Genomic DNA, 24547 nt, shown 5'->3' with positions numbered 1-24547 from the left:
GGCATCAACCGCGCGCCTCACACCCTGGGTTGTGAGGATATCAAAACGCACTAGTAGACTTTTCGTATGTCGGCATCACCTCCTGTGTTTAGCCACTAGGGCTGTCGTGGTTGCCAAGTCTTTCAAAGGCGACAGGACCGAGACCCGAGGGCAAGGCGCGGGCCAAGGCCCACCAACATTCCCCGGAGGCATCGAGGGCCTATCGTCCTTGCCCAAGTCGTCCACACCCAAACTCTCCCAGAGCAGACCTGAGCAGACACTGACCACGGGGGCAAGTCTAGCACATACGACGGCCGGCCGTTGGCTTCCCGACGACCCAATCTGGCTCTATCTCGGCGCCTCCGCTGCTCCCACTATTTTGGTCGTCGACCTACCTGGGCCACCAACCAGTAAAACCAATCTTGAAACAGTCCCCAGGCCCAATACCGCCCATCGACAACCCGCACGCGCGCGGCCCAAACTCGGCGGCGCGGCATCACCAACGGGCCCACCCCCCGTCTCTCACGAACGTTACGACCATCTCCGCCCCCCTTGCCCTTCACCTCCGGCTCCGCGTGCCCCCTACCCCATAGACTGCGGAATCACACGGCCAACCAAGGCATCTCCCGGCGGACCGCCGTCCGTGCCATCGCCTCCCACTCACACTCTCTCTGTCCCTCTCTCCACGTCTCGTGCGTCTTGCGCCACGCCTGCCAGCAGCCGAGACCGCAGACAAACCCACGACTCCTGCTCGGGGTAAAAGGTACTTGTATATCCCGTGCCACCCACCCCCGTTAGTTAGCCCGCAGCCTTGTCTCGCTCCATTCCTCATCCCATCTCGTACCCTCTCGACAAGAGCAGAGTCTCGCCGGGCACCTGTTCTTTTGGCTACCCCAACGCCATCCCCCCGTCCCCCCCCCCCCCCAACCCTCGTGCAAGACCATTCCTGGCCGTTCTCAGCCATCCTCATATCACTCAAACATTCCGACACACACTACTGCTGTGGCATCCGTCTGTCCTCAAAACCACCCATCTACCCTCTCTCCATCCTCCGACGGCATACCATTGTGCTAAGCCACCATCTCGCCCTCAACGCACACAATACTGCGCATCCCCTAGCCGCCGCCCCCCCGCCCTCCTATCCAACCCCCAATTCTCGACCCTTTCGACTCGGCTTACAAGTCGTTCCATACCGCCTCGTTGACAAGTCTCAATTCCTCCTCAACCGCATACACATCATCACCATCTCTTCAAGGTGCGACACTGCCCACTTGAAGCCGCGAATCTTGGTAATCAAGCTAACACAACCCCCTTCTAGACTCCATTCCACTGGTGCGTACACTGGCGGCAAAGTGGGCCGAACCATTCCCGACAGCACGACGTATCCGACAAAAGTGGGTCGCCCTGCGACAGAGTGGTCACATAACCACTCCAACCATAGCCGTGGGGGGGAGGGAGGGATCATTGTGGAGAAAGAAGGCCCCGTTCTCAACGAGGCCGTCGCTGGTGAGTGTCGCCTCCGTGGTAGCGGCGGGGGGTGGTGGCGAAACGCTGGGAAAACAAAAACAACGTAAAACGTCATGGTTATGGCCGCGGCGCGCGTCGGTGGTGCCGTCCTCTTGTCCCTTGTACCTCGGTAACAGCCTCCGTCACCATCCATCCTCCATTACCCCAGGCCCCACTTCCGACCCTCCATCCCACCCCACTTCGGTTTTTTTTGTGTTTGTTCCGTGACTGACTACAACTGGCCACCCCACAGGCCTTCCCATCAGCTTTGGAGACCAGCGGCTTTCCGTCTACCTGAGCGCGCTGCTGCACCAACAGTCGGCTCTGCCAGTCGACGTTCTCGTGCCGACGACAATGGCAAGCGCTCAGGCAGACACTGCACTAGGGGTCCCTGCCGTTCCTGCCAGTTCGGGGGCGGCAAGTTTCCCAACCTGTACACCAGAAACGCTCTACCTTCACGTCGTGGGGAGGTGGCCAGCGCCCGACCTGGGCGCACCCGTGGACCACGGTAATGTGCATGGCGTTGGGCGTGGCGTCACACCACTCGACGTGGGCTCATCTGATCCACTCGAACTGGACACGCGCAACGACAGTTCTCACGCCGCTGTCGCACGAGCCAAGAAGAGGCGCAAGGTTCAGCGGAGATCCAAAGTGTCCGAAATCTGGTTCCCTAGGGCCGAACTGGCGTTTTGCACGTGTAAGTGGCGTTTGAGCGCCTCCTTGCCACAATCTTCCAGCTAACCCTTGCAGGTGTGGCAAGTATTCCCCCAAACGGACGTACCAAGATCAAGTTCTTTGGCCGACCTCTAGGGCGCAATGAGCTGATCGCTGCCATCTGCACTCTGGCCACCCAGCGCATGTACAACCGCAAGCAGATCTCTAGTCATTCCCAGGTGCTCAAGGACAAGGTCCCACCTCCTTGTGAGTGAACGACCTCGAGGACTGATCCTCCTCACTGATGGGCTGTGCTGACGTATGTTTCTTAAGACAAGGAGATCTTCACCTTCGAGGACAAGGCCCGAGGTGGAGACGATCCTGCAGAAAACTCGACCGCCAATGTCATTGAAAACTATCCATTCCCCGAAACCATCTACAACATCATCAACTACCCTGTTGGCACAGACCTCGCCAACGCGCCAAAGCCTCAGTGGCTAGTTGATCTCGAGGCTCGCGGCAACGAGGCATCCCCTACAAATGAGACGTCGTCCCGCCCTTTCAACTATTGGGCAAACGCGCAGTCCGAGTACCCCGGCTACTATGAGCGCGACTCTGGCCTCTACGGCAACAAGGTCAAGCTAGAGCGCGACGCACGCGGTGGTTCCCACGCTGTGGATGCTGGTGTAGACTCTGCCTACGCCTACTCATATTCGCAGTCACATCCCAGCATGCGCCAGCAGGGCCAGCTCCCACCACCGTTTTCTGTTCATCAGCCACCACCGCACACGCTCCCACCCCTCGGGTCGTCTCGCGACGTTGACCCTCACGGGGTATCTCTTGCGGCCAGCACTGCCTCGGGGATGAGCGACTCTGCCCATGGTGCCGGCCGCTACACCTACGGCTCCACCCCGCAGTCTGCATTGTCTACCCGTCCTCTGCCTGGGAGTGTGTGGGAGGGCGAGCACAGCAGATCTCCGACGTCCACCAACTCTGCCTTTGACGCGTCGGGATCGACCGCCGTGTCTCCCCGCCACTCGACTTCGGCTTCCGTGCCGTCCAGCTGGCAGGACGTCAAGCCCTCTCTTCTTCGCGACGGCCTGGGTGGCGAGCATTTGACCTTACCGCCACTGCAGGAGTCGTATACAGGCAACAACGCAGGCGCTAGTAGCGGCGAGTGGAAGGACCGCCCAGTTTACGGCGATACGAAATGGGTGACATCGGCGGCGACACTGGCGACCCAGAGCGGCGCCCAGCGCGACGGTCTTCCGTCGCTCCCGCTTCCGTCGATCGGCGCCATGGCCAGCCAGACTGCCAGTGCTTACGGCACTTTGGCTTCGTCTGCGACTTCGCCGTGGTCGGCAGCGTCCGGCGCGTTTGGCGTGTCTCCTTCATGGGATGTCTCTCGCACACGCGGGGCGTCGTTTGCGATTTCGTCGATAGAGCTCACTGCCCAGACGGGCGAAACTGTGCTGTCGCTTACTCCGGCGAGCGCGATTGTCTCATCTACACCCCTTCCGTGGAACACGGTGTACATGTGGAAAGCCCGGTATCCGTTCCTGGAGCTCATCTCCAGTGCGCCCAGCGTGCCGGTCTACCACATTGATATGCCCCTTGCTCTTCCAAAGGACTACACTGCACGCCTCGCTCTCCTGGAGCGCATTACCGAGCTAGGACTGCGCACCACGCTTCGCCAAACGACGGACACGAGCACGTGGAGCAACGACTGGGTTCTGACGACCGAGTCGGGCTACGCTCAAACTCGCGGCTCGACTAAGTACTCGCGAACCGTTTCGCCACTTCGCCAGCGTCCTAGTGGCGAGTATGGAGCCCAATCTCGCTTGCCGGATCTCGCCCGTCTGTACGAGCATTTACTGCGTCTGGGCGGTCCGCCCGACGAGCGAGGCCAGGACGGGCTGAACTCTGTTGGTGCCCCCATGACCATGCTCGTCCAGCGCGTCGCTCGCGAGGGATTCCACACACAGCCGACAACTACCGCCAACGATGACTGGGCGTCGGCCGCGGCGATCATTATCTACTCGGTCTTTATCACGCCCGACGATTCAACGACTGGCTCTGTACCCATTTGCCGTCCTGTCGAGTTTGAATCCCCGCCTCGTCCCGAAGACGTACAGGCGGATCAACTCGTTCACGACCTCATTCTCGCCGAGGAGCACACCCCCAGCAAGTTTGTCTGGCTCCCTGGTTAGCCCGACTACCTCGGACGTGAAGTCTCGGTGGTCCACTCCCCCTCTTCCGTGTCTCGACTCTTCACCCCCCCTCGTCCCTTTTGTGACCGTGATGGCCTGCATCAAACTGTTCACCGCACTGGAATTGCGTTTCGGCTCAAAAGCAAAAACTCGTCATTCATACGCGAGCGATCTGGGACATACCCGATTCCAGTAGCATACCAGCATCCATATCCCCCCGATCACAGCGCCGCCATAAAGGTGGCGAGCTCGACTTCCACAACACCAACAAAGAATCAGGGTTTTAGTGTCATGTCTCTCTCTCTGTCATTCTCTGTCTCTCGCTCCCTCCCTCTCTCTCTCTCTCTCTCTCCCGCCATCGCGAATCTGTAGCCCGTTCGTTGGTCGACGCAGAAGAACTTGTAAAGTAGTCGTTAGCTGTGAATAGCGTTTCCTTAGCTGTCACGACACAACTGTTTCCATAGGATTGTGTGCCGTGTCGCGCGCGCGAGTCTGATGCAAAGTGGGTTTTCTGGCATGCAGCGCGCAGTAGAGTGGCTTATCACGGCTCGAGATAAACGAGGCATGGATTGACCGGCGGAAACTTGGCTGCGGATGGCGGCGTTGGAGGAAGGAATGGCGCCGTGGTCGGGGGCATGGTGACTCGGTGGTTTTGCTGGCGTGCATTCCTCGGGCCGTGTGGGGTGGCATGCGCAAGCATGCGGGGTGGGTGGCGAGTGGCGAGCGACGAGCGATATGCAGCGAGCGCGGCGGACGGTGCAGCGAGCAGCGCAAGTGGTTTGTTGGGTACGGTGGTGGCGCACACACACGCACACGCCCTTGCCATTCGCCACAGTCGCCACTCTCGCACCAGCACAAGTGGAGCATCCCCCTCGTCGTCGCGCAGCGGGCCGCCCGACATCGTGCACGTCACATGCGACGCAGAATCTGCCTCATCTATCTCATTGATCCGGCCAGTTACATCTCTCGTGATGCATGCTGCTGCGCTGTTCCTACTGCACAAAACGGGCAAGGGCAAGGGGTAAGTAGCCAGCGGGTGCCCCGATGTTCTCGACGACGCTGCCCACGTGCCGGCGCCAAGAGTTGGGCCGCGGTGCTGCCGGGGCATGTATGCGTGCCGTGCGTGCCGCAGGCCGAGCAACAGGACCTATTCTTGCCACCGACTTGTTCAGTGGTTGTTAACGACCTGGGCTATGCTGCTGCTATTATCGGCGCCCGATGGTGCCGGCGGCGCCGGTGTCTATCGCCGCGCGGGCGCGACGGTGGCGTGCTCCGTCAGGTGACACACACCCCCGTCGTCGGGGCCAAGACGACGTCTCCGTGCTCCGTCGTCCGGCCCGATGTGCCACCTCCGAGCGAAGTGCAGAGCTAGGAACCCGCCCCTTGCGCGGTCAGTTGGGACGGGACCTTGACGTTGGCGTTTGGTCGCGGAACTGGCGGTAGTCACCCGGTTGGCTGGTCGTGCCCGTCTCATGGTCAGCTCAGTGTGTCACGCGAGAGGAACCCGGTGCGCGGAACCCCACGCGCGCGCGCGCGTCGAACCCATGTCCCATGGACGGTCGGCAGCCCCGCGACGCGCGAGTCACAACGCGACGACAGACCGAGGGTCGCGACGACACTGCCCGCTGAGCCACGGCTGCTGACCATCTCCCGTCGTCACTTGCCACATCCTGCCACACCCCACCCCCGTCCCCCCGACGGCCCCTCCACCCCGCTGGTGCAATTACGATCCATCAATCATTCTCTAGCTACAACAATAAGCAAGTTGGGCAAGATGGGGGGAGGGGGGAGAGCGAGCGAGTGGCCGACAAGGCGGCCTTTTGGAGTAGTGGGTGTGGAGGGGATTGGAGGGGGATGAGGCAATGGGATGAGATAGGGGATGGGTATGGGGGGAGGGGATGGGGTGGAGAGATGAACATGAAACAATTCTCAACAAGTAAAGGTCCTACGCGAGCCATAGTATGCGACACACATTGTTGTAGATGCCGGACTGAGCCCAAAACTAGCGTTACACGCTTCGCCTCCCTCGTACACGCGCCGGTCGCCGCCTTCCAGTCGTCGAATGCGGTGGCTGCTGTCGGTCGCCAGTCTATTACACGTCGGTCAGGTCAACGCTCGAGAACAGGACGGCGTCCCGTCCGCGCTGAACGGGGGCGAGCTGTGGCTTGGCGGCCGAGGCAGCGGTCGTGGTCGCGGCCGTCGGCGTGGCGGTCGGGCGAACAGGAGCAGCAGCAGTCGGCGTGGCCGTGGCGGCAGCGGGACGAGCCGCGGTGAGACCAGCAGCGGGCGTGGTGGTAGCCGCTGGGCGCGCCTGCTGAGCAGCGGGCCATGTTCCCATCCTCGGGCCTTGGGCAGCAGCAGCGTTGTGGACTGCGCCAGCAGCAGCAGGGCGCTGAAGCTGCGAAGGGATGGCGTACGGGGCGGCGTTGGGCCTGGCGTTGGCTGTTGAGTTGCCATTGGCGTGCTGAGAGCGGTCGCGTTTGGGAGGGGGAGGAAGAGAAGGAGGGTGCGGGTGCGTGCCATTCTGCAGCATACGTAAACCGTACTCTCCGTGCTCTCCAGAGTTGAGGTAGTGGTACTGATACGGTTAGCGGAACATATGACAAACGCAAACCCACCTTCAGTCCGTTCATCTGGCGGTAACGCTTGGTGCAGCCAGCACCAACGGCACACACGTAGGGGCGAGATCGCTCCTCGGCTTCCTCGAGGGTGAGTCCATGGTCGATTGCGTCGTGAATGGCAAAGTCACATTGACTGACGAGGTTAGCGAAGGTCCCAAGGCACTACCCAACCACTACACTTACCCCTTTTGAAGGTGGTACTTGAGGCCGTTGCTCTGCTTGTAGGCCTTGTTGCAGCCCGGGTTGGGGCAGCGCCATGCCTTGTGGGTGGTGAACAGGCTGGGCTGAGGGAGCTGAGGCTCGGGAGGCTTGGGCCTGTCACCGTTGGCCGTGGCATCCTTGTCGTCCTTCTTGTCCTGATCACCACCCTCGGTAGTGGCAGGCGTAGCCGCAGCACCTGCAGCACCGCTTCCAGCAACGCCGTCGCGGCGACCAACAACTTGAGGGGCTGACGGCATACCCAGAGCAGCGGCCGCAGTAAACAAGACTCCCGGCGCCACGGCAGTAGGCCCTGGTGGCTTGGTTGCGTCATCCACCAGACCGGCTTTGCCTGCCACCACCTCGTTAAACGCGCGGTCAAAGCGGTTCTGGCCCGTCTTGGGGGTAGGACCAAGGAATGCCCCACGAGAAGCGGCCGTGATCTTGGGCGCGAAGGGAGGCGAAGAGTTGGTGGCAGTGGTGCTCGAGGAAGGAGACGTTGACGCGCTGGGCACTGGCAGCGAGGACAACAGAGAGGGGTTCTCGCTCTCTGGAGGCGACTTGAGCACATCCGAGAGGGAGAGGGCAGTCACAGTAGACGCCGGGGCCGCGGCCAGGGGCTGGGCAATGGCCGTAGGGGTCGCAGTTGCCTTGGATGCAACAGTGGCTGCCGCCGTCACAGGGGGGTCAGGCTTGGGACCGACTGACGAGTTCGGCGTCAGGGGGTACATGGGCCGAGGCGACGTTGACGAGCGGGCAGATTGGGTGGTAGATGGCGGCTCAGTGGTGTCTCCGTCGCCCTCGAGGTCGAGGTCCATGGCTAACGTGACGGGTGAAAAGCCAGCGTCTGGCATGTTGGGATCCGCGTATGGGTGCTGGTCCTCGACGTGCTCGAGAAGGGCGTGGAGACCATGGTGAGTCAGGCCACAGCACTCGTACTCCTTGGTATGCTCGGCATCTGTGCGGAGCGACATGAGCGTTTCAAGCTGTGACCGAGAGTACGAGCGGCCCAGTGATCCCATGGCCACCGACGCTAGGGACGCCGATAAGGCGTTGACACCATACTCGCGACCACCCACAGCCGCGGCGTACGACTTTCGGGCATACGACGACGACATGGCCATTGGCAAGCCGAACATTGCTGATGAAGCGGCAAACGAGCCCATGTCCATGTTGATGGACGTTGAGAATAGACCAGGCGAGTCACTGCGACGGATCGTGTCAGCTTACGGATCCGGGCGGCGGCGACAAAGACTCGACAAAGCGAAGGTGGTGCCCGACTTACGAAGTGTCACCGTAGAAGCGCGCTCCATAACTCCCCGGAGCCTGGGGTCTGCCGTATGACTGGCCTCCTGCGTTGGTGAAGCTGACGCCCGACATGGCGGCGCCAAAGGACATGGGGGAAGCGCCTGTACGGCCATTGTAGCTTGGGAGGCGGAGTGCTGCTCCGTTCGAGGTGGACATTTTGCGGGTGGGACGGGATGGGTTTGCGGGCGCAGGCATTGCCTGGGCAGGCTGAGTTGATGCAGGCATCGTGCTGATCAACCAAAGTGGGAATGTAAAAAGGAAGGGGAGGGGCAACGAGGCGTCAAGCCGAGCAAGGGGGGAAGGTGAGGAAGGAAGGTTGAGTGTGTGTGTATCAATGGGCGTTTGTTGCGACCAAGTTGGACGTCGTTGTAGGTGGTGCTTGTCCGACTTTTGCTTGTGCGTCGTTGATTCGTGTCGCCGCCGAGCAAAGGGTCAAACGGGACGTTGTCGGAACGCTCGGGCGTTGTGGGCGGCGGCGTCGCGACTGGGCGAGGCGGCCAATGCAGAGGGGGAGAGGGATGATGAGATGCGTGGACTGTTGTGTGTGTTTACCAAGGCAAGGTTGTCGTTGCTATGGAAACGTGTGTGTGTCTAGTAGATAGGATGAATGCACAATGTGTGATGGGAATACGCGCAGTATGGTGGTGGTGGGTGGGGTGAGGTGGTACAGCACAATGACAGACTGGCTCCCTCGGGAAGGGGGAAGGCGGCGCAGCGGCGGCGGCGGCGGCGCGCGGCGGCTGACTGCACCACTTGGCCACCTTGCTTGGCTGGGGTGGGGCCATTGCACCCTCAAGCGCCGCCATCATACGACGACGCACTAGCAAGCAAGCAAAGGGCATGGCAGGGCAAATAGCCCAGAGCAGCAGCAGCAACCTGCACGAGGCACTGGAACCACTACCCAACCATTTACCACTGCTGTCACCTCCGCCGCGGCGCCGCCGCCGGCCGGACAAAGGACGCATTCAGGCTCTCTCTCTAGCATGTGCATTGCATTGCAAGCAAGGAGGGTCGCACCCTCAAAGAACCGACTCTGCCGCCACCGCCGCCGTCGATGCCGTAGTCTTAACCGCCGCCAACAAGGTGGACAGTGACACCCCTCCTTCCCCCTCCCCTCGGTCACTGGCCCACTGGCCACTGACCCGCGCTGGGTTGGAAAAAAGTCCAGGACATTGCATCTCCTGGTCGTCGCAAAGGGTAATTAGGGTCCATGGAAACTAACTGTACCGCCGTTTGCAGCGGAACGGCCCACATGCCTGCCTGCACCCTAAACCCAAGCAACATTACAAACGCGCGTCGAGAGAGCATACGCAGCAGCAGCATCAGCATCAAGTGACCGACTCACCCCCCATTCAATGCAGCCAGTAGCCATTTGACATGTCAAAAGGATCTCGCTGGAAAGCAGAAATCTAGAACCCTCCTGCGTCGTATCCCATAACAACAAGCCGAGCCCTAGTGCTGTATTTCCCCGTACCGCCTGTCGCTTGTCCCGGCCGGACTGCCTGTCTGCCTGCCCACCGACCGACCGACCGGTCGACTGAGCCTCCGGCCATAGAAGGGCCACGGGCGTGCATTAACCTCGTGGGGACGAGTATTCAAATGCTGCCCATGGTGCTGCTGCTGCTGCGGCCGAGGCTGGTGCTGGTTGCTACCTGAAGGTAACTGGCTACAGGAACCACCCCCCCGACTGTGCGTCCACGGTCAGTGGCCAACTTTGTTCCGATAATCCACTCCCCGATCGGGCAGTGGCTTGAACTCTAGGCCCTTAGACTTTTGCTCCTGGACATGACCGGGCCTCTTCGCCGGATGCAACAGCAAGTGAGTGACCAACCAAGCGTCGCCTATGACTCACGCCGCGCCGGGTGCGTCGGGTTGAATGCAATGGGGCAAGGAAGGCCAAGGCTTGGTGTGTGATGTGATGAGCATGCTGGACGCTGAGTGAGCGTGGCGGCGGTCATGGCAGTGCGTCTGCTGGCTGCGACTGCACAGGCGGCAGGGACCGCCGTTCAACACCCGACGTCATGGTCCAACCTTGGCTCCAAAGGAGTGACGTCGAGGTCATCATGTGTCCATCATCATCATCAACTGGCGACGTTGGCGGGTCTCGGGACTTTCTTCCCTCATTAACCCTCAACCGTCGTCATCATCCTGCTATCTCAAATCAACTGGCTCTCCCCGCTATCTCAAATGCTTGTGTCTCTGGAAACATCTGGATGCCGAGCTGCATCGGGGAGCAGCAAGCAAGGTGGAAGCGAACTGGGGTCTGCGGCAGGCAGGCACGATTCACCCTGCAAGGTACACTAGCTAGCGATCGTGGCACCCTAACCCCAGAGTATGGTACATTGGTGGTCTTACAGTGGTGTACAGTCTATGGAGGTGACGGTGGCGGGCTGGGCGGCGGGCTGCCAGGCGGCGGAGGTGGCGGGTCGTCGTGCGGCGAGTCTGGGATCTCGTCCGCCGAGTGGTCCGACTCGGCATCACTGTCGCTGCCATATCCGCCCATGAGTCCGCCCATGCTAGCAGACGGCAGCCCGATACCCTTGGCAGCGGCAGACACCGGCGGCTTGGGCTTCGCGTCAGCCGCTCGCCCGGCCCCCAGAGCTCCTGGAGCAGGCGCGACACCTTCCTGCGCACGCACGCGGCTCCACGCCCCGCTCCATGGCCCACCTGCACGGAGGAAGGCGAACCGTGCGTCTGACGCGTGGCGGGTCACGATGCGCATCTCGAGCATGGCGGGGTTGGGCGACGCGGCCAGCGACTTGGCCGTGTGGGTCATGAGCTTGAGGACGTCTGCTGGGGGCTGCACGGCGCGTGAGCTCCTGTCGCTGTCTCCGGTGGAAACCCAGGCCACTAACCTCTGCGTTATCTCGCTCCCGCTTGGCCCGCTCCTCGGTCTCCTTGGCTTCGCGGTCTTCTCGCTCACGCTCGCGTAACCGCTCTTCACGCAGCGCCTCGACGAGGAGCTTGCGCCGCGCTGTATCGTGCGCAGCGATCTCCTCGTCGCCCGAGACGTCGAACATCTCCTCCGCGTCCGTTGGGAGCGACCACGAGCTGGACAGCGAGCCAGTCGGCGAGGGGGGCCGTGCGCGGGGAAGCGAAGCGACGAGGTGCAGGATGTCGTGGCTGGGTGTCAATGGCGTTCAGACAGCATCAACATACCGGTCGGCCCAGACTTCGGGCTCGGACGGGTCACCGCTCTCGCGCTTGATCAGACGCGGTGGGTGCGACAAACCGTCGGGCCGAAGGAGCTCGGCTTCATACCCACGTATGTATGCGCTTGGGGGGAAGGCCGGCGCAGGCTTGTGGTTGTCGCGGTCGTCGTCCCAGTGTCGCCTGTCGCCTGCATGCCGGCTGTCGCCTGGGCGATGGCGTTTAGGCTTGCCCATGGAGGGATGGTCGATGCACAAATAATGTGTTCGGTGTTGCAAGGATGGACGGTGGAGGTGGAGGGCGGATGCAGTGGTGTGCTCAAATGGCCGAAGGAGTTGGCTTGCTGTTGGGATGTGTTGGGATAACTGGCCCAACCATCTCGACGATCGACGATTACCAGTACCTTCTGTGTACGATTATCAACACTTGCCGTGTTGGTGCAACGCTGGTGAAGTGGAGTGCTTGCGCATGGAGTGATGGTTGATGCACAGGTGCTGGTTGCAGTGTTGTTGCAATGGAGGTGGAGGTATGAATCGGTGTGGTTATATGCAAGTGACCCTTGCCGTGAAGCACGCTCTGGGGTTGCGTAGCCGTCAAGTTGTTGACAAGTGCTCGTATACCAATATACCATACCAAACCGAGTAGTGTTCGATTCCGAGTAACGCCGGATCGAGCTTAGATCTGCTGAGTTAGCCGTCATTCGTTCGCCATGATATGAGTGCCAGTAGCTCGTAAGCCTAGGTCGGGGGGATCCGAGGGGTTCTCTTTTTGGTTCCGGCTGCAATTGCAATTGAATATATTAATCTTGTCAATTGTAATTGGATTAGTCTTGCGACTACTACTTTTCAAATGGTAGTCGACAGGGACTGACATAACTTCCACCACCTCCACCACAACGATTCAGCAAACAAAGTCAACAGCTCTCCTTCCAGCGGCCCTTCATTTTTAAGCTTCGCCACCTGTCTGCCGCAATGCCGCGGTCACCCGATCCCGACCGTCGAGACTATGACCGGGAGAAGGTGAAAGACCGCGAGCGTGAGCGAGACCGCAAGCGTGACCGGGACTACGACGACCGCGCATCCGGCTCGAAAGCTGGTCGCGACGACCGTGACCGCGACCGTGATCGTGAGCGCGACCGATCAAGCCGGGACGACAAGTACGGTCGCGACCGAGACCGCGATGGCGACCGCCGGAGGAGAGATCGAGACCGCGGTCGTTACGATGACGACGACGACCGCGAGCGGAGGAAAGACAAAGAGCGGCGTCGACGAGACGACTCGGACGACGAATCAGACAGGGAGAGGAGGGAGCGCAGGAAGGACCGCGAGAGGAGGCGCGAACGGGAACGAGAGTAAGCATACGGTGATGGCGCCGCTGGGCAGTTGCTGACTCGTCTTACAGCTCACGAAGCCGTTCTCCCTCTGAGCGCCAGAAGCGCAAGGAGGCCAAGCGGGCGGCAAAGGAAGCGGCAAAGCGCGAGGCCGAGCTGGAGCACTCGCGCAAGCTCACCGAGCTATCAATGTACTCGGCGGTCGACAACCCGTTCCACGACGCCAACCTTGGCGAACAGTTCCAGTGGCACAAGAAGCGCGAGAAGGAGAAGAAGGCAGGCCTGACGACCGAGGAGATTGCGCGCAAGGACGCAAAGCGACGACTCGAGGCCAAGGAGGAGCTGGAAAAGCTCAACAAGAAGCGTGCTGAGCGCGAGGTTCAGATGCAGCTCCGCGAGGAGGAGGAGGCGCGCATGCGTGTGCTGGCTGAGGACGCGGCAATGGCCGAGTGGCACGCAAAGGAAGGCTCGTTCCAGCTCGAGCAGAGCCGCCGGCGTGCCGGTATCCGCCTCCGCATGAAGCGCGGCAAAGCGATCGATTTCCTGGCCATCAACCTGCGATTTGCCGATGCTCAGGCGCTGGGCCGAACGACCTCGGCCATCGGCGCTCTCACCAACAACCCCCACCGTGCTGAGATCGAGCGCGAGGAAGAGGAAGAAGGCTGGGGCTGGGCTGATGCCGGGTTCGAGTTTGAGATCGATGAGCCGTGGAAGATCTTCGATGTGGGTGGCCTTAAGCGAGCTGCGCTGACTGAGACAGAATCTCACACAGGAAGACATGGTCGAGCTCGAGGAGGACATCAAGATGTATGTTTCCCTCGAGGCGTCGCCGGTCAACATCGAGTTCTGGGAGGTGAGTTGCGAGTGCACGACGACGTGATGCTGACCAAGCAGGCCATGCAGGTCGTGTGCCAGTACCACCTGGAGCAGCTGCGGGACCCCGACCATGCCATTGGCGGGCGGCTGTACAACAAGGACGTCGACGAGTCTGCGGGCAAGATTGTTTCGGGGCTGAGTCTGCAACGGCTGAATGAGCTCGAGACCAAGACCCACAACATGTTGAACAGCGGCCAGCCGGTGGACGGAGAGTTCTGGGACCTGGTGCTGAAGAAGATCCATGTGGAGAAGGCGATTGTGAGTGGCGATGGAGGCCGAATCTGACGCCTGCAGGCCAAGCTCAACTCGATCCACGAGATTGTTCTCCGTAACCGCCTTGAGCAGTTCAAGAAGCGACAGCGCGAAGATGCCGCACGTGTTCAGGCCGAGCTCGGTGGCGTTGTTGCTGGCTCGTCCGAGGCCCAGGCCGGCGCATTTGGCGGCGACATGCACGCCGAGGGGGTCGCGCCAGAGGACGACGAGGACGGCGAGGAGGACGACTATGTGGAGGAATACTCTCGCGACATGAGCCCGGCGCCCCTCGACATGTCGAGACTGGACGAGAACCAGCGACGGCTCCCAGTTGTCAACGAGGAGGACGAGCTCCGCGCTTTGGTAAGTGTCTCTCTACCTCCTATCCTCTGACGCCCTCAGTTCAAAGCCCGCCACACCATTTCTGCCGAGTCGTTTGTTCCCCGCTCAATGGCGCACACAACCGCGACGACTGAGCGCGAGGTGGCTCCTCGCCCGATCGACAACGATCTGGCCGCCGAGCTCGAGTGGCGTGCTGCTGCCGAGCATGAGCCCAAGGACTGGGGAGACAGTGAGAGCGAGGAGGAGATGGAGGGCGACCTTGCCGACGACTTCGACGACGCCCTGCCAGTCACGTACGACTGGAGCGACAGGTTCCGCCCCCGAAAGCCGCGCTACTTCAACCGTGTGCACACTGGTTACGAGTGGACAAAGTACAACCAAACACACTACGACACAGACAACCCCCCGCCCAAGGTCGTGCAGGGCTACAAGTTTAACATCTTCTACCCCGACCTCATGTAAGTGACTCGCCGCTGACGACTGCTGACATTCGCCAGTGACAAGTCCAAGGCCCCATCCTACGCCATCAAACGAATCCCCGAGGACCCAGAGACACAGATCATTGTGTTCTCCGCTGGACCACCCTACGAGGACATTGCATTCCGCATCGTACGCCGTCCATGGGAGTACTCGCATCGCAAGGGTTACAAGAGCAACTTTGACCGCGGCGTCCTGCAGCGTGAGTTGGAACATGCTCTACGTAGGCTAACAACTCGCAGTGTACTTCAACTTCAGCAGGCAGTTCTACAAGAAGTAGAAGAGTTGGACAGGTTGCTCTGTATCCTATTGCAGTAGTCATATGCATGTAGTAGTAGCAGTCACAAGTGTGGCCAGGCGGAGGGTTGTTGCAGTGTACCACCTCCACCCGCTTCAGTCCCTGAATGTTGGCCACTCAAAACAGCAAAGTCGCGATGGACACATTGTCGTCACTTTGACATTTTCCACCATCCATCACAACACCATGTCGAGCGGAGCTGGAGCTGGAGCCGGTCGCGCACCACCAGGACCACCTCCAGGAGGACCCCCTGGTGCATCAGGAGGGCGCGTGCCGCCAGGACCGCCAGCTGGGTGAGCTCCTCGCCGGAAGCCTTGCAAAACGACCGCTGACCTTTCCCCCAGCGGCCCAGCAGCTTACAGCGTCCCTGTTCAAGGATACCCGGGCTTCTCTGTCCCGCCCAGCGCTCTCCCCCCACACGCGATGCCCAACTTTCCTCCTCCTCTCCCTCCAGGATGGAGCGAGCACCGAGGTGAGTTGCTGGAAGCTTGATCCCCTGGCTGACACGGCAGCTCCGGACGGCGTGACGCCCTACTTCTACAACTCGACCACCAAAGAGTCGACATACACGCGTCCCACTATTCTTCCTCCTGGAGCCGCTGCCGCGCCCGCTGCTGCACCTGCAGAGAAGGACAAGAAGAAGAAGAAGGAGAAGCCCAAGAACAAGGTCCCCGTCCCGGGTACCGAGTGGACGCGCGTGACCACCAACGAGGGCAACGTCTTCTACTTCCACAAGGAGAGCAAGCGCTCCGAGTGGACCGTGCCAGATGAGATTGCCGAGGCAGTTGCGGCACTCGAGGAGACTGAGCGGGCCGAGAAGGAGGAGAAGGCCAAGGAGGAGCGCCTGGAGCGACTCCGGGAGCAGGAGCGTGCGCGCGCCGAAGTCGAGGAGGAGCGGAAACGCAAGGCCAAGGAGAAGGAGGAGCGCAAGCGCAAGGCTGCCGATGCGGGAGAGGCTCCCAAGCCCAAACAGCAGAAGACGGACGAGGAGCAGTTCGAACCCGCCGGTCAGGAGGACGAGGAGGCTTGGATGAAGGCGGTCGCTGCCGAGTTTGCTACAGCAGACAAGGCGGCAGCAGACCAGGCTGCCAAGGAGGAGGAGGAAGGCAAGAAGAGGGAAGAGGAGGCGGCCAAGAAGGTGTTCGCCGCGCCCGAAAAGGTCAAGGTGTCCGAGGCCGAGGGACGCGCTCTGTTCAAGGTGAGCTTTGGAGGCATGGAACACAGCTGACTCCCCAGGCGCTCCTGATGGAGAAGAACATCTCGCCGTTTGCTCCATGGGACCAGGCGCTGCCGTCGTTCATCAACGACCCTCGCTACGTCCTCCTCAACAGCGAGAAGGACCGGCGTGAGGCGTACGAGGAGTACTGCCGCGAGGCTGGTCGTGCTCGCCGTCTGGGCAAGCACTCGGCTGGCACGACGACGGAAAAGAAGGCGGACCCGGAACGCGACTTCCGTGCCCTGATGCGCGATGAGGTGACGAGCACGCGCACGCGGTTCGACGAGTTCAAGCGGCAGTGGAAGAAGGACCGCCGGTTCTACTCGTTTGGACGAGACGACCGCGACCGCGAAAAGGCGTTCAAGGTCCATCTCCGCGAGCTGGGCGAGCGCAAGCGTGCCGACGCCAAGATTGCCGAGGCCGACTTTTACGAGCTGCTCAAGGAGACGGAGGAGATCGGTCCCGACTCGGGCTGGGCTGCCGTCAAGAAGCTCGTGGCCAGTGACCGGCGGTACGATGCCGTTGGGTCGTCGTCGCTCCGCGCCGAGCTGTTCGCATCGCACGTCAAGAAGCTTGCCGAGGGCGGCGGCAAGCCCGAGACGGCCGAGGAGGCAGCTGAGCGCAAGATCCGCGAGCGGAAGGAGCGCCAACAGGCCAGCCTTCGCGACCGCGAGTCCAAGGTCCGCGAGCACCAGTCCAAGGTCAGCGAGGACGTCGACAAGAGCCGCACTGGCGCGAACCGCGAGGAGGGCGAGCGTGTGTTTGGCAGCCTTCTTACCGACGTGGTTCGGGATCACACCGTGAGTTGGCCACACAGACCCTTAACTGACGCCCAGATGACTTGGGACGAGGCGCGACAGCTCTTGTCGAAGGACCCTCGCTTCAACCCCCCGGCTCTACGACCAGGCGACAAACAGCGGTTGTTCGAGGCGCGTATCGCGCAGCTGGGGAGCAGCAAGTCCAACGCGCTGCACAAGCTGTTCGCCACGCACGCGACCGAGCTCGACACCGACTTCAGCGCGATCTACGACAAGATCGCGGAGGACCCGCTTGTCGCGCGCCTCGGGCTCGACAGCGGTGCGCTCGAGGACCGGTTCGACGCGTGGCAGCGTGCGCGGGAGGCTGAGGCGCGGCGCGAGTTTGACGCGCTACTGGGCGAGAACACTTTCGTCGACTTCTGGGGCCGCATGCGCAACAAGGTCACGGACGAGGCCGCCGCGGCCGTCAAGGAGCTCGACGAGGGCGACGAGGGCGACGGCATCGGCGAGGGCGGTGACGCCGACATTACAAAGCTCGCGGGCCAGATTGACCTCGCTGAGATCAAGTCGGTCCTGCGGAGGGACAAGCGATACCGTCAGTTTGACCACATCCCCGAGGTCCGCGAGCAGTGGATCCGGGACTACCTCGAGAACCTCGAGGGGACGAAGGGCAGCGAGACGATCCACCAGGTTGGACAGGTGTAGATATATGCATGTGTGTGTCGTACAATTGACATGGTGGCGTGGTAGACAAGGACAGTGTGGCTATGACAATACAGGAGTGGGTTATGAGCGAGTCCTTGGGTGTGGCGATTCTCGTGGACAAGGGACTTGGGGTTGGACGGGGATGAGACACTAGTTGGCTGTCTTCCAGGTGGGGAAGCGGCGTGCAGGTTTGGTGACGGGAGGGGTGGTGCTCGTGGCAGGAGTGTCGGACGTGCCGCTGGTTGGAAGAGAGGAGAGGGCTCCGCTCGGCTTCGACTCGCCCTGGTCGATCTTCAGGCGGTTGCTTGGACTCCCAGACGAGGGGCCAGCAATACTGGTGCTGTGCGCGAGCGAGCGAGGATCGTCATCGCTGCCCAACGGCTCGTTCCGTTCCGTCGCCGCTTGGGATGCGGTGCTTTGCTCGTGCTTGCCCTTCTTGATGCCGCCACTCTGCGACCTCGCCTTCTTGTTCGCCTCCACGGCATCGATGTCGATCGGCTTGGGGCAGTGGTTGAGGTGGTGTCCAACTTCACTACAGTTGAAGCACTGCCTGTCCTGTCAGCTCGCAACTAAACTGGCGCTCACATATGCCGCTTGGCCACCTTCTTGTCCTCCTCCGCCTGCTGCCGGCGCGCCTCCTTATCCTTGCGACGTTGCTCTTCGGCTTTCGCGGAAGCAGCCTTGCGCTCCGCCTTCTCCTTCCTGCGCTGCTCGTCAGCGGCCTTATTAGCCGCCTTGCGGTCTGCCTTGTCCTGCCTGCGCTGAGCCTCAGCGGCCTTGGCAGAAGCGGCCTCGGCGGCGGCATCCTTGGCAGCAGCAGCAGAATCCTTGGCAACACCGGCCTCCTTGGTCGCAGCAGCATTGGCAGCAGCAGCCTTCTCGATCCTCCGCTTTGCGGCGCGCTTGTTTGACTTCGACTGCTTCTTCTGAGCTGGGTCGGGTTGGAGCGCGGCCTCTTCCTCCCTGGTCATGGGCCCACGGCGGGCGTAGCTGTCAATTGTGTACAGCTTCTCGGGTGGCCCGGATTCGTCAATGTTGTTGAGGACCTCTTCCCAGTCCTGGGGGTCGGCCGCAGCCGCCCACGCCCGCTCTTGTGTCGCGGCGTACTCGTCCTCCTCGGCAACGGTGGCAAACTTGAGGTCCGGGATGATCCCTTCGAACCAGAGCTGGCCGACCTTGCGGCGCCAGGGAGGGCGCGGCGGCCCCTCTCGCGGAGGGAGGAAGACGCGGGAGTGCTCGGTCGGGTCGAGGACGAAGTCGGCCATGTTGGCGAGCAGGGACCGGTAGGGCTTGTAGGCTGTGGGCACGTAGGGGCGGGCTGGCCCCTCTACTCCTGGCGCTCCTGCGTCTCCTCCAGACGCCGTGCTGCGCTCCATTTCTCCAGTGCGCTTTGTAGGGCGACCGAGTCTATGCGGTGCTTCTGGAGCAAGGTGTCGTCGAGATGGAGTACGGGCTGGGCAGAGTCAGCGGTGAGCGTCGTGGTGGACGTACAATGTCGTACTGGTACGCCCTGCGCCAGCGGTGCGCGTCGGCCTCGCTGGCAGACGGCGGCGGGGAACGAATATCCCAGATGGTGATGTCGAAGGGGTGGGTCTGGCGGAGCACTGCAAGCTCTTGCTTGGCTACCTCGCAAAGGGAGCAGTGCTGCCCAGTGAAGAGCGTGAGGCGGGGGAGTGGAAGTTTTGGCATGTTGAAAGAGAGTGTGTGTGTCAAGATGTTTTGCTATGTGTCCGGCGGCGGCGGCGGCGGTGCAGCAGCTGCAGTGTGAGTGTGTGTGTGTGTGTGTGGTGTGTGTGTGTGCGGGGTCGAGGTGCGGGGTAAGCAGACAGGCAGCAGGCAGTAAGATGGTCCAGTTGATGGCAATGACGAGGTGTTTCACTGCAAAAAGACAGTCGCCAGGAGATGGTTGGTCGACGTCGCAATGTCAATGTCAGCAACCCCCAGGCACGAGCTAATAAACGATTTTGTAATGTTGATTAGGATGTGGTTGATTAACGGATAAGGGTCAAATGGCGCACGACATTACCATTTCGATCTACGGTCATCAGTGGTATCAGCGGCGGCAAATCGACCCAACACAATTCGGTCCAGGCCTTTTGTCAACAACAACCTTCCCACTCGAGCAACCGAGTTTGCGCCCAACTCTCACTCTCACTCTCACCCTCAACATGTCCAAGGGCAAGGGAAAGGAGGAGGACCCCGTCGAGCTGTCAGATACGGACAGCGACACCGACTTCTTCACCGTCAAGCGACGGCTTGCGCGTGCGTGTCTTCCTCCTCCATCATTGCCGCTGACCCTCCAGCCATTCGTGTGCGTGCCCCGTCACCAGAATACATCAGCTCGGATGGCAACGACGACGACGATGACGATGAGGAAGCCGAGGGGGCTAAGAAGAAGAAGAAGAAGAGGCGCAGATTAAAGCCAACCCCAAAGCCCACATTACCAGAGTGGACTCGCAGAGAGCACTCCCAGCAAGCTCAGAGCAGAAAGAGTGCACGCGCAGGGACCGACGACCGCAGTGGGCGCGGGGCGAGCACTCAGGCGAGTGACATTCTGTAAGTGTCTCCGTCCCATGTGTCACTGACAACTCCAGCTCGCTTGTGTCGTCATCAGACGAGGAGTCAGCCCCTGCTGGAGGAGCCAGAGCGTCGAAGGAGCGGAGACCACGGGTGAAGCTCACGCCGCCGCCCGAGATTGACGAGGAGACGCGGGCGGCGCTAGCACGCGATCTTGAGTGAGTGGCATATGTGCAACGCCCGCTGACCCAATCCCAGTGCGACATTTCAGGCCCCAGAGGAGGTACTCGATTCGCCTGAGCCCCAGCCAACACCCGCGACGCCGAAGCGCCCCGCCGACTCGAGCCCAGTGGTGCAAGTGACGGTGCGCATGGTGGCCGACCCCGATCGTTACACGGATGCGAGCATAAACGCTATTCGCGGGTATGAGCGCGCAAGAATCATTCAGGCGCGCCGGGTTAGTCTTGTGGCTGGGGAGGGAGCTGGTGTGCTGATGGGGCAGAATGAGACAGTGTCCGCACTCATCAAGGTCCTCGCCGACAGAGTGAACAAGTTGCCTGAGGAGATCCTGGTCACGTACAACGGCCGGAGGATCTTTGCCACGTCACAAACCCTGCTGCAGTTGGGCATCTTCGAATCGGCCGAGTTTTGTGCGTACGGCTCGCCGAGGGGTGTGCTAACTCGAACAGCGGGATACGAACGGGCCACATGGGACAAGCTCGAGCGCCAGCGCAAGGCAGACCAGGCGCGTTTGTTGGGCGTGGAGAGCAGAGAGGATGCGGCGGACGACAATGCCGATAACGACGGCACGCCACGCCGAGTCACCTCTGGCTCGCCAGATACGAGTGGCGCCGGGGCGAGCAAAGAAGCCCCCGCGCCGCCAGCGGATGAGACGCAACGTGTGCGTATCATTGTGCGTGGGGCAAAGGGCGATGAAATCCGCTTCGCGACCAAGGTCACAACCCCGGCATCCACGATTCTCAAGTACTATTGCAGCAAGTCTGGCATTGCCGAGATTGGCCTCTCGCTGTGGTGGGACGGCGAGGCGGTCGAGCCGACCACGACGCTCGAGGAGCTCGACGTGGAGAACGGCGACATTGTAGAGGTCAGATGAGTGCGTGTAGGTCTGATCAGCCATGAGCCCATTGTCAATATACGACGTGTTGTAGCATATGAAAGCGGTGCGAGGTATGCATCATCCGCGCGCACGCTAGTCGAGCAGGATCTCGCCGACGATATTGAACAGGCCAGGCTCGGCCGTTTCCTCTCCACCGGCGGGGGCCTCCCTCTCGGCAGCCTTGTTGACGGTCGGGTCGACGAGGGGGCGGATGGCCGCGCTCAGCTCGGCAGGCTTGACGCCGAGCATGTCGGCAAGCTTGAAGATCTGGTCCTGGACCTGCTTCTTCGTCGGCGGACCGGTATGCTTGTCCGCCGCGACGGCCGACTCGTGCGCAGCGGCGGCAGCGGCGGCCACGCCGGCGGGCGGGTAGTCGCGCCGTCCGGTCAGGAGGTTGATGTACCCGCCCGCGTTGTGCGCCCACACGGTAAAGCGCCAGAGGTAGAAGGCGGAGAGGGCGAGCAGGCCGAAGGTGAGGTACGTGAGGCTGGTGTTAGGGGGCTAGTAGGGAGGACGAGACTTACAACCTGCCCATCGGCACGTCCTTCAGCGGCGGCTTCACATCAGGCTTGTTCACGTCTACCTTCTTGCGCGGGTCAGTCGAGAGGGACGCGCTGGGTGGTGTGAGCTGGCGCAGGGGGGTTGGCGGCGCCACATCCGACTACTACTTACGGGTTACCGCTGTCGCTCGTCTTCTTCTGTGTGGATGGGGCGTCTTGGGCCGACATGGTAAGTGTTTCGTCGTGCGGATGGGCGATGGGATGGATGCGAACCCGGCGTGTTGCTGCCCCTCTCTCGTTAAGTATAAGCTCTTTGCAGATGCCCGTCGTCACAAGTCGATGGAGCAGCCCGATGTGCGTGTGGACTAGCATGACGTCACTGTCCCAATGGCGTGTACTTTTCGTCACGTGTGGGTTGGTTGGTTGCTTTGTTTTTGCCACCCACTCTGTGGCTGCTGCAGTCTGCCGATGTCGTACGTAGGCGACTACGACCCGACGCCGCTTCGCACCAGCTCCGGCAGGCAGGCAGCTCTGGCAACAACGACCGACCAAGCGACGAGCAAGCAGCAACGGCACAACAACAACACTCACGCGTCGGCATCAACCACCCCAGGACTCAAAGCCAACAGCAGCGCAGCAGCAGCACCCACCAGCACCCTCCGCCTTATATTGCGTCGCCTGACCAGGAGGAGCGCACCCCCACCCACCCCGCCACCGCCATGACCATCGACCTCGGCCAACTCCTCGACGAGCTCGAGAAGTGGCTCGAGGAGCAGGTGCCCTCCAACTTGCACGAGCTGCCGACCAAGATGCTCGAGACGGTCGAGCGGGTATCCAATGATCTGAGTAAGTGCTACCGGCGCGCGTGCGACTGACGACCAGTCGCGTCGCTCAACATGCACGGCCCGCCGTCCATCTCGATCCCCTTCCCTCCCTTCAACAAGGAGAGCGCGCCGCCTCCCCCGCCTCCCCCGGCGCCGAGGCTCGCCTCCAACGCGTGCGGAAAGGCCACGTCCCTCGCGCGCAAGCACCCTCTCCTGTTCACCGCTGGCGCGGCCCTCGCCATCACGGCCGGCGTTGGCACCGTCGGGCTCCTCACTGGCGTGGGTCCGTTCGGAAAGTACGCAACAGAGCTGCGCCGCCGCCACCGCTTTGGCTCGCGCGGCGTCGTCGAGGACGGCATGCTGAAGGAGGCTATTGGTGAGTTGAGCGAGCGTGTGCCACCCTGACACCGGCCGCAGTCATCCTCTCGCCGAGCCCCGTCCCGCCGCTTCTCGTGCCCCTCGCCGCGTCCCTCCTCAAGGCGGGGTACATTGTCATCGTGGCCGTACCCCAGGTCAAGGAGGCCGAGGCGCTCGAGCGCCGCCTGAGCGGGCTCAACGAGCGCAACGCGCTCCGTGTCCTCATTTATGACACTGAGAACGTAGGTCTAGTGTGGGAAGGCGGCAAGCTCACACACCCCAGTCCGCCACTTTCCCGCCCTTCCACCGCTCGCTGCTGGCCACATTGACGCTCCGGTTCCCCTCGGCGGGCCACTCGGGGCAGTACACCGCCGGCGACCCGTACAACCCGCACCCGGGGCACATTCCGCGCATCCACGCGTTCGTGTCGCTGTACCCGCTCAACCCGTCGCCGCCTTCCCAGCCAGCAGCGCTGCCGGCGCTCCCCGCGCTCGTGTTGCCCGGACCCACAGGCCACATTCCGATCCTCGTCACGCTCTACCCCTCAAGCGCGACGCTCACAAACCCAGGCGCGTTCGCCAACCAGGTCCTGACCTCGAACCACCGCTTGCTCGGCGCCAACCTCTCGGCCGCGAACAACGTCCGCGTGATTTCCGTCTTCCTTGGCCAGATCACCCTCCCGACCCTCCCCGCGATCATCACCGAGGGCCGTGCGCTCTCGCGCCGCGAGCAGGCCAAGCAGCGCTTGCGCGAGTCGACCGCGTCCGCGACCGCCACATTCACGGTGCTCCGCGATCTTGTCGTTGGCGGCCTGCGCTCAGTGTACCGAAACATCGCCGCGCATGTCGGATATGGCGCCCCCGCGCGCGACTATGCGCAGTTCGAGTCTCGCTTGCTGCGGATAATCAAGTCGCGCTGCGGTCACCAGTACTACATTGGCCAGCGGGCGTGGCTGCCATCGTTGCTGCAGGTTGTGCCTCCGCGCGCACTGCCACGCGTGCTGGCAATCTTGCCAGAACTGCCGTCCGAGACTGGACCGGCTCCCGCCCCTCCACCCAAGTCGCTCTCTTCGGCAGCTTCCTCTGTGCCTCAGTCGCGCTCGGCCTCGAGCAGCGACCACGAGGGCGGCGAGGACCTCGCGTCGTCAATCCACACCGCCGGCACAAACCACTCGTCGGCCGACAGCAGCGGGCTGGAGGGCAGCTGGGTGGGCCTTGACCCCGCCACGTAGCTGCCCCAGCAGCCGTAGTATGTAAGAGGTGTGAGATGCGCGCATGTATGTACAGGTCTTCGCATGCAAGATGTGTGATGGTTGCGATGTGTCGTTGGTCGAGTGCTGGAAACGATGAATT

At 61.8% G+C, this 24547-nt stretch overlaps 8 protein-coding genes across 9 annotated transcripts; 4 read left to right on the top strand and 4 right to left on the bottom strand.

The window, feature by feature from the left end:
• Nucleotides 1-144: 144 nt before the first annotated feature.
• TEC1 (Transcription activator TEC1) lies at nt 145-4866 on the top strand. Its single transcript, XM_062767102.1, has 5 exons — nt 145-1234; nt 1298-1485; nt 1727-2182; nt 2236-2406; nt 2473-4866. The coding sequence occupies exons 3-5, from the start codon at nt 1840-1842 to the stop codon at nt 4347-4349; spliced, it is 2391 nt and encodes a 796-aa protein (XP_062623086.1). The 5' UTR covers nt 145-1234; nt 1298-1485; nt 1727-1839; the 3' UTR covers nt 4350-4866.
• Nucleotides 4867-6058: 1192 nt separating this feature from the next.
• sfp1_0 (Zinc finger protein sfp1) lies at nt 6059-9090 on the bottom strand. The gene is made up of 4 exons (XM_062767101.1): nt 8454-9090; nt 7154-8374; nt 6968-7103; nt 6059-6927 (listed from the first exon to the last, which is right to left on the bottom strand). The coding sequence occupies exons 1-4, from the start codon at nt 8699-8701 to the stop codon at nt 6442-6444; spliced, it is 2091 nt and encodes a 696-aa protein (XP_062623085.1). The 5' UTR covers nt 8702-9090; the 3' UTR covers nt 6059-6441.
• Nucleotides 9091-10844: 1754 nt separating this feature from the next.
• LOC62_01G000651 (uncharacterized protein) lies at nt 10845-11997 on the bottom strand (the record flags this gene model as incomplete). Its single annotated transcript, XM_062767100.1, has 3 exons — nt 11636-11997; nt 11332-11599; nt 10845-11276 (listed from the first exon to the last, which is right to left on the bottom strand). The coding sequence occupies exons 1-3, from the start codon at nt 11860-11862 to the stop codon at nt 10845-10847; spliced, it is 927 nt and encodes a 308-aa protein (XP_062623084.1). The 5' UTR covers nt 11863-11997.
• A 548-nt stretch (nt 11998-12545) lies between these two features.
• On the top strand, nt 12546-18210 carry CTN (Cactin). The gene is made up of 12 exons (XM_062767099.1): nt 12546-12977; nt 13028-13679; nt 13729-13809; nt 13851-14090; nt 14127-14447; nt 14487-14884; nt 14924-15105; nt 15396-15494; nt 15557-15673; nt 15714-16399; nt 16438-17217; nt 17254-18210. The coding sequence occupies exons 1-12, from the start codon at nt 12598-12600 to the stop codon at nt 17878-17880; spliced, it is 4563 nt and encodes a 1520-aa protein (XP_062623083.1). The 5' UTR covers nt 12546-12597; the 3' UTR covers nt 17881-18210.
• On the bottom strand, nt 18031-19569 carry LOC62_01G000649 (uncharacterized protein; the record flags this gene model as incomplete). Its single annotated transcript, XM_062767098.1, has 3 exons — nt 18031-18430; nt 18466-19333; nt 19368-19569. 3 exons carry the CDS (start codon nt 19567-19569, stop codon nt 18031-18033), a joined length of 1470 nt encoding a protein of 489 aa, XP_062623082.1.
• A 430-nt stretch (nt 19570-19999) lies between these two features.
• pmt3_1 (Ubiquitin-like protein pmt3/smt3) lies at nt 20000-21605 on the top strand. 2 transcript variants are annotated; one of them, XM_062767096.1, is made up of 6 exons: nt 20000-20142; nt 20184-20436; nt 20475-20615; nt 20656-20854; nt 20900-21047; nt 21087-21605. In XM_062767096.1, exons 1-6 carry the CDS (start codon nt 20049-20051, stop codon nt 21509-21511), a joined length of 1260 nt encoding a protein of 419 aa, XP_062623080.1. In that variant the 5' UTR covers nt 20000-20048; the 3' UTR covers nt 21512-21605. The 2 variants fall into 2 exon arrangements, with proteins under 2 accessions (XP_062623080.1, XP_062623081.1); XM_062767097.1 differs by having other exon boundaries at nt 20656-21047.
• A 2-nt stretch (nt 21606-21607) lies between these two features.
• Nucleotides 21608-22282, bottom strand: LOC62_01G000647 (uncharacterized protein; the record flags this gene model as incomplete). Its single annotated transcript, XM_062767095.1, has 3 exons — nt 22187-22282; nt 22039-22128; nt 21608-22001 (listed from the first exon to the last, which is right to left on the bottom strand). Exons 1-3 carry the CDS (start codon nt 22240-22242, stop codon nt 21608-21610), a joined length of 540 nt encoding a protein of 179 aa, XP_062623079.1. The 5' UTR covers nt 22243-22282.
• Nucleotides 22283-22544: 262 nt separating this feature from the next.
• On the top strand, nt 22545-24513 carry LOC62_01G000646 (uncharacterized protein). Its single transcript, XM_062767094.1, has 4 exons — nt 22545-22860; nt 22897-23214; nt 23256-23437; nt 23479-24513. Exons 1-4 carry the CDS (start codon nt 22734-22736, stop codon nt 24424-24426), a joined length of 1575 nt encoding a protein of 524 aa, XP_062623078.1. The 5' UTR covers nt 22545-22733; the 3' UTR covers nt 24427-24513.
• Nucleotides 24514-24547: the final 34 nt, after the last annotated feature.

The sequence above is a fragment of the Vanrija pseudolonga genome, chromosome 1 (genome assembly GCF_020906515.1).
Source record: "Vanrija pseudolonga chromosome 1, complete sequence".
Classification (NCBI taxonomy): domain Eukaryota; kingdom Fungi; phylum Basidiomycota; class Tremellomycetes; order Trichosporonales; family Trichosporonaceae; genus Vanrija; species Vanrija pseudolonga.
Note: the sequence above shows the minus strand (reverse complement) of the source record. Positions and strands in the feature narration are given on the sequence as shown.

Bases quoted from the DNA above. Each gene is read 5' to 3' on its own strand.
- sfp1_0 (XM_062767101.1), bottom strand. From the start codon at position 8,701: ATGCCTGCATCAACTCAGCCTGCCCAGGCAATGCCTGCGCCCGCAAAC. The intron at 8,375-8,453 runs GTAAGTCGGGCA...GATCCGTCGCAG, and splicing joins CGCTTCTACGGTGACACTTC to TGACTCGCCTGGTCTATTCT. The intron at 6,928-6,967 runs GTGGGTTTGCGT...TAACCGTATCAG, and splicing joins GCCAGATGAACGGACTGAAG to TACCACTACCTCAACTCTGG.
- TEC1 (XM_062767102.1), top strand. From the start codon at position 1,840: ATGGCAAGCGCTCAGGCAGACACTGCACTAGGGGTCCCTGCCGTTCCT. The intron at 2,183-2,235 runs GTAAGTGGCGTT...TAACCCTTGCAG, and splicing joins CGAACTGGCGTTTTGCACGT to GTGTGGCAAGTATTCCCCCA. The intron at 2,407-2,472 runs GTGAGTGAACGA...ATGTTTCTTAAG, and splicing joins GGACAAGGTCCCACCTCCTT to ACAAGGAGATCTTCACCTTC.
- CTN (XM_062767099.1), top strand. From the start codon at position 12,598: ATGCCGCGGTCACCCGATCCCGACCGTCGAGACTATGACCGGGAGAAG. The intron at 14,091-14,126 runs GTGAGTGGCGAT...TGACGCCTGCAG, and splicing joins TCCATGTGGAGAAGGCGATT to GCCAAGCTCAACTCGATCCA. The intron at 15,674-15,713 runs GTGAGTTGCTGG...CTGACACGGCAG, and splicing joins AGGATGGAGCGAGCACCGAG to CTCCGGACGGCGTGACGCCC.
- pmt3_1 (XM_062767097.1), top strand. From the start codon at position 20,049: ATGTCCAAGGGCAAGGGAAAGGAGGAGGACCCCGTCGAGCTGTCAGAT. The intron at 20,143-20,183 runs GTGCGTGTCTTC...CTGACCCTCCAG, and splicing joins CGTCAAGCGACGGCTTGCGC to CCATTCGTGTGCGTGCCCCG. The intron at 21,048-21,086 runs GTGCGTACGGCT...TAACTCGAACAG, and splicing joins CTTCGAATCGGCCGAGTTTT to CGGGATACGAACGGGCCACA.
- LOC62_01G000646 (XM_062767094.1), top strand. From the start codon at position 22,734: ATGACCATCGACCTCGGCCAACTCCTCGACGAGCTCGAGAAGTGGCTC. The intron at 23,215-23,255 runs GTGAGTTGAGCG...CACCGGCCGCAG, and splicing joins CATGCTGAAGGAGGCTATTG to TCATCCTCTCGCCGAGCCCC. The intron at 23,438-23,478 runs GTAGGTCTAGTG...CACACACCCCAG, and splicing joins TCATTTATGACACTGAGAAC to TCCGCCACTTTCCCGCCCTT.